The sequence below is a fragment of the Lipotes vexillifer genome, unplaced genomic scaffold, assembly GCF_000442215.2.
Source record: "Lipotes vexillifer unplaced genomic scaffold, Lipotes_vexillifer_v1.1 scaffold717, whole genome shotgun sequence".
NCBI classification, from domain to species: Eukaryota; Metazoa; Chordata; class Mammalia; order Artiodactyla; family Lipotidae; genus Lipotes; species Lipotes vexillifer.
In genome coordinates this window covers 2,872,187-2,881,868 of record NW_006798707.1, presented here as the reverse complement: position 1 = coordinate 2,881,868, position 9,682 = coordinate 2,872,187, and the positions used below count along the sequence as shown (strand labels likewise).

General features: G+C 53.4%; 1 protein-coding gene across 1 annotated transcript; it reads left to right on the top strand.

The window, feature by feature from the left end:
* The first annotated feature begins 223 nt into the window (after nt 1–223).
* PCARE (photoreceptor cilium actin regulator) lies at nt 224–8,553 on the top strand. The gene is made up of 2 exons (XM_007470895.1): nt 224–3,969; nt 8,376–8,553. The coding sequence occupies exons 1-2, from the start codon at nt 224–226 to the stop codon at nt 8,551–8,553; spliced, it is 3,924 nt and encodes a 1,307-aa protein (XP_007470957.1).
* The last annotated feature ends 1,129 nt before the right edge of the window (nt 8,554–9,682 follow it).

The following is a 9,682-nucleotide window of genomic DNA, read 5'->3' as shown; positions in this document are numbered from 1 at the left end:
GAACAACACCAGAACGGCGGCAGCATCACTACCTCTATGCGATGGGGCCAAGGAAGTAAAGAAAGCCGGTTCCAAGTTTAGGACATTGCACCTTGGACTTCAAAGGATTCTGGCTTGGAAACTGCCTGGATGGACTAGTAAGACTGCCTTTTGTTCCTGTTTTGAATACAATTCTCTGAAAATTGTGAGGGTTGCAGATGGGAGATGACTACAGGCTGACATCATGGGATGTACACCTTCCCACAGTGATATTGTTAACAGCGTTGCTAAGAGTGGCATCCAGTTTTTTAAAAAGCCCAAAGCAATTCTGCCAGGATGTCAGGGGCCCAGTGAAAGATGCTCCATCCCTTTGCTGGTTCAAAACTCCACCTGCTATGACTCTGGAGGGGGCTCGCCCCAGGGTCAGAGGCCAGCAGAAGAGCAGGAAAGTCCCAGGTGGATCCAATCCGTGGCTGAAAGTCTTTGTCAGCTCACCAGAGATCCCACTTCGGGCAAAAGGAAAGATATGGAAGCACTGATCCCAGAAACCAAAACCTCCCCATCCCAGCTGAACAAATCACAAAGCTACGTGGCTACAGACATTCCATTCAAGAGACAGAGTTCCCATGGATCACAAGGGGCGGCCTTTTCTGGGGAAGAGAGTGAAGAAAGTAATACCCAGGAGACTTCCAAATGGGAAAAGAGGCCAAAAGGTCACAGGTCGAGCAAACAGGGCCATTACTGCCAAACCATCCTTCCTGCCCACGAGTCTGAAGACAAAGTAGACTTCCCTGAGCCCCTGGTGAAGGCCCACCAGCGTGCTTACACCTACCTGCACACCTGCCTCTCCAAATACAAAGCAGTTCTGAGCATCACCCATCGTGCCGCACAGACCCAGGAGCTGCTGCAGCCCATGGTCGGCTTCCTGTTGCTGTGTTTTGATGAGGTCAACCAGCTCTTAGGGGATATCTCCACGGATGGGGAAGAGCTCCTCCAGGAAGTTAAGGAGGATCTGGCTTGGCCTTTGAAGAAAAGAGAACCCCAGGAGCAGCCAGATCTCTTGCAGCAGCTTCTGCAGTACACAGTTAGCAGGCTGCAGGCGCTCAGCGGCACGGTGGCCTCGCTCTCTGACAGCCTCCTGGAGGGCTCCGGCCGCTGCTTCCACGGCACCGCGGGCCACCTGGGAAACAAGCTGCGCAAGAAGAGGGGTGCGGATGAACGCCTCCTCAGGGTCCTGGGGCACCTGGAGAGCTTAGCGAGTGGCCACGGTGACCCTGAAGTGCAGGGCCTACCCTTGTGCTCTGAGGACAGTGGCATTGGTGCTGACAATGAGTCTGTGCAGCTGGCAGACAAGCTGGGCAAGCAAGCCAGCTGGGACTTCGTGCTGGAGCCTGCAGAATGGAGGCCAGCGATTCCACCCACAGTGGAGGCCAAGCTGTCAAGACATACCTGGCAGCAAAGCCCATTCTGGATGGGTTCAGCCAGACCCCAGGACTGCCTGCTCTCAAGGCCTCTTACAGCAAAGGTTCAGCCAGCAGTGCAGGGTGGATCAGGGAGCCCCTGGCCCTCCAGCACAGGTCCAGAAAATACTGCCTCCAGGTCTTGGGGGCTGGGCCAAAGCGCTCCGTGTGATTCCCCTGGGATCAGGATCTCCAGGGAAGCACACTTTCCTAAAGGCTCCAGGTTGATGGACACTCCGCCCCTCAGTGAAGGTGAGGACAGCAGCCCAGAGGCGGTGGAAGACAGAGAGAGCTGCCTGAGTCCGCGTGCGGGGCAGGGAAGCGCTTCCCATGCAAGGCCTCGGTCTTCACCTGCCGGTGCCGAAAGCCCATTTCAGCCACACCCCCGGAGGCTCAGGAGCCCCCAGGACCAGGAAATGATTCTGAAGATGAAGGAAGCAATCAGTGAAAGGATTAAGTTTGTCCCCGTGCCCTCTGAGCACCAGGAATGGATTGAGGAAGAGGAGAGAACCATGGTGCCCCCAAGACCGAACACGGCCAGCAACAGCAGGAAGGCCCCCTCAAGGCAGAGGAGGTCCCAATCTGAGGGGTGTCTGAAGAGCCACGTGGAGGACCCCACCCTCCAGGAGCTGCAGAGGGTCCAGAGAGACCTCAGCCAGAGGCTGGAGGCGCTTTGCACCCGGGACACCCGACGGCAGGGGCACAGCCAGAAGCAGGTTCTGCAACCCAGGGCAACAGCGCTGAGGCCTGACCACTACTGCAAGGTCACCCCAAGCAGCACCATCAGCAAGCTGAAGGCGTCCCTCACCAAGAACTTCAGCATTTTGCCAAGTCAGAGCACCTTGCAGAAATGCTGTCCCCACCCTGAGGGAGAACAGCCCGGGCAGGGAAAAGCTGAGGGGCTTCCAAATGTCATGCCATCAGGTGAGAGGGCCAGTGAGGCTCCCAGGGCCCAGGACTGGAACATCAAGAGCTGTCCTACCAGAACGTCGGTCAAGAAACTCATTGAAACTTTCAGTCCCACCGAGGGTCTAAGGACACTGGGGGATCCCAAGGACTCTGGGCCGAGCCCCTGCCCCAGGAAGTGGGGGGTCCCCACCATGCCTCCCAGATTCCCCATTTACAGGGGACTTGCCCCTTTGTATCCAAAGCCTCGAATTTCTCCAGCAGCAGGTGGAGAATCTCTCAGGATGGGCCAAGGCTGGAGGCCCTTTGTTCCCACTTTTCCCCCTCTGCTCACAGCAGAAGCATCCAAGAGTGAGGACCTCAACTGTGAAACAGAGGAGAACCCAGAGCATCTCCCTCCACCGCCTCTGGAAATCCTGATGGACAAATCATTCACTTCCCTGGAGCCCCCAGAAAGCAGCAATCTAGCAGAGAGCTCCCTTGAAGGGACCCACGTGCCAGGGCTGGGAGGGGCTGGCCCCGCCCGGAGAACGTGGGCTTCCCCAAAGCTAAGAGCCGCCATGAGCCCCTCTGACCTGCTGCCCAGCAAGAGCACGGCCACCCTCGCCAGGGCCCGCAGCGCAGAACCAGGGGGAAGCAAGAGAGGCTGCAATCCCGGAAAGCTCGCCTTGGACCTCAGCCACCCACCAGCAGCCAGCGGGAACCCAGAGGTGCAGGGCGGCAGGGCTCAGAGTCAGGCACGAGCGGACAGGGCCACAGGTCTCTCCAAGCATCCCCGGAAGGTCATCCGCTGGCACCACTCCAGCCACACGTCCGGGCAAGACAGGACCTCGGAACCCAGCCTGGCCAGGCCAATGCGAGGGCCACGTTTTCCCGAGGCCCCAAGGCAGAACCAAGAGAGAAGCCCCATGCGGGTCAGGAAGGCCTCTCCCACAAGGGCACACTGGACGCCCAGAGTGGACAAGAGGCACTCATGCGTGCCCTCCACTCACAGACCTGCCCAGCCAAGTGTGCCCTGTGTGCACAGGTCCCCCAGCCCACCGCTCAGCCCTCCAGTGAGCCCCAGGATGCTAAGCCCCACAACAGTGAAGAAACAAGCTTCCCCTCCCCCCCAGCACAAACTGTCCACCCCTCCCTCGGCAAGCCCACCCGCTCAGCACAAGGTCTCCAGCCCCCCTGCCCAGTGTACAGAAGCCAGTTCCCCTGCCTCTGGCCCCTCCCCATCTCCCCCAGCGTCTCCCAGTCAGGGGCCCAAGGAAACAAGAGATTCTGAAGACAGTCGGGCAGCCACGGCCAAAGCATCTGGGAACACATGTTCCATTTTCTGTCCAGCCACCTCCTCTCTGTTTGAAGCTAAGTCACCATTCTCAACAGTACCCCAACTCACCCCACCATCGCTGCCACCTGAAGCTGGGGGTCCTTGTGGGACCCCGACAGGATGCTGGAGGAGCAGCTCAGGGCCACAACTGAGAGCGGACTCACAGCGAGGGACAGCCCTGTGTGCCCTCAACCCTCAGCCTTTCATCAGAAGGACAGATTCTGACTGCCGGCCGGGCATCCACCTTCACCTGCCTGTCCCAGGCACCACCAGCGACGCTTGTGAATCCCAGCTTGGCCACAGCAGGTAAGGAGAGTCCTCGGGCCACAGCCCTGCAGTCATTGGGATAGAGCTGATGTGCCCTTAGGCTCATCTGGGTCAGTAGTTTTCAAACTGTGCTCCCAGAGGAGAGCAGCTGGGAGAGGGGTCTAGGAATGTCCTGTCTCCCAGTCCCCCATGCTTAAGCAACCGTCTTTCATCTGTTACACACTTCAGGTTCCCGAGAAAGATTTAATTGCAAGGGACTCTGCTGTACTAAAGATAAAGTTTTAAAAAAAAATTTTTAAATTAAAAAAAAAATGTTTAAAACAATCAGGTTGGTGCAACCACATGTGCCCCTTATTTTACACTTGGGGAAACTGAGGTGAAGTGACTTGACCCCCAAAGTTGAGTCACTGTCACCTGTCTGGAGCCAGCAGCCTGATTTCTGTCTTTCCTGGTTTACGGCAATAGACCAGCATCTTAGTGGGAGGTGCTCAAATTTTTGGTCCCAGGACTTCTTTAAGCTCTTCAAAATCGAGACCCACCCCGCCAAGGAGCCTTTGCATATGTGCGTTGCATCTATCGCTTTTTACTGCGTTACAAATTAAAATTGAGAGATGTTTAAAATATTTATTAATTGAAAAAACAAAAACGACACCATTCTATGTTTACATAAACTATATCCTAATGAAAAGTAACTATATTTTCCACAAGAACAAAAAAATTGAGCGAAAGGAGTGGCACTGTCTTAAAGTTTTAAAAACCTCCTTAGGGTGTGGGCTTCACAGACAGACAGTTGGATTCTCAGACCTTTGTCCAGAGTCAATCTGTTGTGGTATCACACATCATGTAGTCTGGAAAACTCCACTCTACATTCCTGAAAGAATAAGTGAAAAGGGCACATAACATCTTAGTATTATTATGAAAACAGTTTTGACCACATGGACACAACCCCGCCGCCCCCCGCCCCCAAAAGGATCTGGGAGGCAACCAGGGGACACACCTTAACAAACAGCGGGTCCTGGAGGTATTGAATATAAAAGTCTGGCTTCCCCATACTCCTGAGGACCTGCCCCCACTTCTCCTGCAATCCAGCCTCATCTCCATCTCCCCTTTCAGAACAGTGTAGAGCAAGAACAAGACTCTCAGGCTTCCCTGGTGGCGCAGTGGTTGAGAGTCCGCCTGCCAATGCAGGGGACACGGGTTCATGCCCCGGTCTGGGAAGATCCCACATGCCGCGGAGCGGCTGGGCCCGTGAGCCATAGCTGCTGAGCCTGTGCGTCCGGAGCCTGTGCTCCGCAACAGGAGAGGCCACAACACTGAGAGACCCGAGTACCGCAAAAAAAAAAAAAAAAGAGGAACTCTTATCAATGTGTCTTGATATCATATCAGACAAAGCTCAACCCACAGCAGTCCTTGCTATCTTTGCATTGCCCACAGTTGTGTAAATGAGAAGTTAATTTCTGCCAGAGCGATATGTGTTACAGACTTCACAGTCTGTCCTGGCATAAATGGTAGTTTTTCACAAAGTACTAGGCAGTCAATTTTAAATAAAGATATTATCTCGGGAAAGTTGTGCATGATTATAGTTATAGAAACTTCCCCAGCCACTTGAAAGAAATGAAATATTGATTATTTTTGCAAGAATCTTAATGTAACGTTGCTCTTTTCTTAAATCTAAAATGAGCTTCCTACAGCACAGTGCCTTTCATCTGAGAACCTCTATAAATGTTATTGCATTATTCCTCACACTAGCCACTTATTCAGTTATTAGATTTCTAAAACTGTGCCCTTCAGGAGAAGAGCTTGAGAGAACAAGGACAATAAAATGGCATTAATTAAAAACACTAACATTTTAAAACAGCAGGAGCAATAATAAAGCAACATAAAATTGTTCAAGGAGAAAATATTGCCATTCTTTCAGGTTTCTCCTCGGAATAGGGTGGCCTTAAAGGTTGTTTTATGTCCTGAATCTCAATATTCAGAGAGATGAGGTGGGGTGGGGAGTAACTGTAGCTTTAAAGAGGGAGGAGGATTCATAAAGAGGAGCCTTCCCAAGGTCACGTGGAAGGTCACAGAATGACTCACAGCCATTCCCGTATCTCCTGGTCAGACCACATGTCTAAGCTGTTCCAGACTGTGAAACTGTGAGCACGTGATGAATGTGATGGAAAAATGCCTACTCCCCAGACACACACCCCACTCCCCACTCAGCCCTGTAAAATTGGCGTCTGGGAGCAGAAGTGCACCAGCTGTAAGAGGAGGGCTTTTGCGGCTCTGGAGATGACAAGCATTTTTTTCTGCCCTCCTGCGTATGGGAAACAATGCCAGGGAACTGAGCATGATTCCCCCGAGATCATGCAACAAGACAACAAGCCAGTGCCCGAGAGCCAGAAACTCCTACAGGCTGTTTCCCCAAGCAGGGACTTGCAGGGACAGCCCTACCCATTGTATCTCGCAGCCGAGGCAGGCTTGCAGGATGCACTGGCCTGTGTCTGGTGTTGATCCCCTGCAGGTCATCCCATGCCCCTTTTTCAGAAAAACTGATGGTGGGTGTTGATATCTTCCCCATCTTGGGGCCCGGGGATTGGGCGCAGTCCTTGGAGGCCTCCCCAGGAAGCTCTGTTACTGAGCTTCAACTGTTATTTACGTGTTGAATCCCCAGGTGAAGGCACCTGTCTCTATCCAGGTCTCAGTGTGCCCAGACTTGCTCCGCTAAATGCGGTGCTTTTAATTTTGCCAGGACTGGACCAGCCAGTCAGGGTCTCTCTGCAGCCCCCTGACCCCGTTTCCTGGAGACCTGGACCGCCTGGCTCCCCAGCAGGTCGGGGAACAGGTGGAAACATGGCCATATGGCAACCAAAACAGTCGACCTCCTGGCCTGAGCCTCACACATATGTGGGACCTGGTTGGGGGTGGGGAAGACACAGTTCAAGAATCAAATCTTGCGTCACACCTTGGCGTCAGCCTTCACTGACACTGCAAGCCACGGCCTGTCCCCTGCTCCAGTCTGGGAGCAGCAAAGTGTCATGCACCCCCCTGCTCAAAAGGGGCACAGGAAGAAGAAAAAATAAGGTGGGAGCTGTGGCCCACAAATCACTGGGTCCTGCAGGGACTTAGAATGGGGCCAGAGGCTGACATAGATGAGACTGGCTCTAAGGAACAGGGTGGGTTCCTCACTGCCTGAAAATCACGTATGACGGCCAGTGTCAGTGCCCACCCCACCTCCCCCCACCATTCCTGCCACCCTGATCTTGTTAGGATCCAAACTCAAACTTGTCCTCCACTGGTTGGACGTCCCACGTTAAGCCTAAGCATGCAGAGCCGAGCACACTCATAATACCGTCAAGAAGGTGCCGTCACGGACAGAGAGAAGGGCTTCTGGTCTGTGCATGTGGGGAGCTGGGGCCAGTCCTGGTCCTCAGGTGACTGATGGAGAGGCTCCGAGCCTCAGGTGCCCACCTGTCATATGACAGGGTGGTCCCTCAGGTCCCTTGCAGGTGTGACTTCCTAGTCCTACTACAAAACAGCACCAGTGACAGCCGACAATTTAGTGAGCACCTATCATATGCTGGTTAGTGTGCAGAGAGTTTTCCATGCGTCATCCAATATTGATAACTTTGAGTGTCCTATGAGATGGGTATCATTACTATCTCCCTCTCACAAAGCAGGAAACTGAGAATCAGAGAGATCAATCAACATGCTATAGGTCACACAGCTAGTAAGTGGAAGGGACAGGACTTGAACCCAGACAGCCGACTCCACCCTCTACGCGGTCTTTGTGAGGCTAGCCTGGCTGCCCGTAGCCAGTGTGGCTTTCCGAGCTGGTCCCCCATCTGGCCTAGGCTTGATCCGTGCTTGTGACCACCCTCCATTCTGTGCTCCCAGAGTACATTGGGTGTCCTTCTCTGTTCAGAGCCCCTCTCACTGTGGCACTCAGCAGCTGGGAAGCTCTATTCTAGCCAAATGCCAGGTCTGAGCCAAGCAGTTTTCATTTTATTCCATTCAGGAAAAGGGTGGCAGCTGAGCAAAGCAGGGGTTTTTTTGCTGTTATTGTTGGTGTTATTTTTGATTCAACTAGCTAAGCCTAGCTCCTTATTAAATAAGAAGTGCTTTTAAAACAAAAACAAAATAAAGGCCTGGCTCCCGAGTTCCTGAGGGAGATTCTTTGTTCGCAGCAGCAGGATCTGGGCATCCCAAGAGAGAACAGGACTCAGCCTGTCCTCTGAAACGCCAGGAGCTTGGCTCGCACGGTGCCCAGCCACAGCGGACACCCACAAGGACAGCACCAGCAGGCAAAGCTGATACGGAAAGGCAGAGGCCTGGCACCAAGAGTCCACCAGGTCTGTGGGTGACACAGACGGGAGGGCTTGAGAGAGACAGAATGGAGATGGGGCGGGGCCAGAAGGAACGAGGAGAGTTTGATTGGCACCTGTGCTTTCTCTCTGCAGCTGCAGCGAGGAGAGCCCCAAGGACACAGAGCCATGGAACAGTCCCTGTGCCCCAGAACGGAAGGGCGGCAGCAGGGGTGCACCGCCCCCAGAGCTCTGCGTGCTGGGCCACGGGCTGCAGCGGGAGGCCGGCGCCAGCCATGCCCAGGACAAGTGCCAGCAGAAGGAAGTGGCCTGACGGGCTGGCCGACTGAGTCACACTGATGCCAGTCACCCCAGAAGGCAAGGGTGACAGCCAAGCGTCAGACAACCCCAGAGAGGGTGGGCCAACCAAACTCCTCCTGAGAGGTAGGAAAGGCCTGGAAAGGGCACTGCCCAGAGGCTCTCCTAAATTCTAAACAATCACTGTTTGCAGTCCTAGATCCTGGTTTGCCTTGGGGTTCAACGAGTAACTATAACTTTGGACCCCACAATGACACTCTTTAATCCTTCAAGTGCTGGTCTTAATTTAGAAGGAAACGATATTTACCGTGTGCTTGATGAACCAGGTGTTTTACTTGGGTTAGCTCTGTGAAACCATTTAATTCTTTCAACAATGAATGAAGCAGATAGCATTCTCCTGGTTTTTGCAGATGAGAAAACCAAAGCACCTCTCGTCCATTCACTCCCCCCCCCCAATGCCTTGCCTGAGGTTACACAGCTAGGAAGAGAACAGAGTAAAACGTGAACAGGTGTGCCTGGCTCTAGAATCTATTGTCTTTCATTCCTTGTATTTTTTTGAACATTTCATTACCCTTGACTGTTCCATCACTCCATTTGCAAGCATACGTATGTACTTGTACAGGTGGAAAGCTGCTGCTTTTTTTTTTAAGGTTAAATAGCTTTTATGTGCCCATTATGAGCTCTGTTTAGAAGCTGACTGCTCCAGAGATAAGAAGCCTGAGGTGGCATTAAGACACACAGCTCCACCCACCCTCTTTCCCAAGCTCAGCTCCAAAGCCCTAAAAGCAAAGCTTCCAGCCCATCAGTGCAGCCCTGCTGCCTCTCCGGCTAAGCCTGTCTCAGAGGCATATCTCGGATGCTCTACCCCATGCACCCACATGCCTCTCAGACTGAGTGGGTACAACCAAGCCTCCCAAACAAAGCAGCCTATTCTCTGCACCCCGTGGGGGCTGAAGCTCAGAAGGACATGTGGGTAAGGCAGGCAGATGCGCGCGCGCACACACACACACACACACACACACACACACACACACACACACACACACACACACACACCCTAGTCTCCCCCAGCGGCTTCTCTGCAAACTTTATTCCCAGGTCATCTGCAGAACTTCTGCTGGAGTTAAACTGAAGTGAAGAACCAT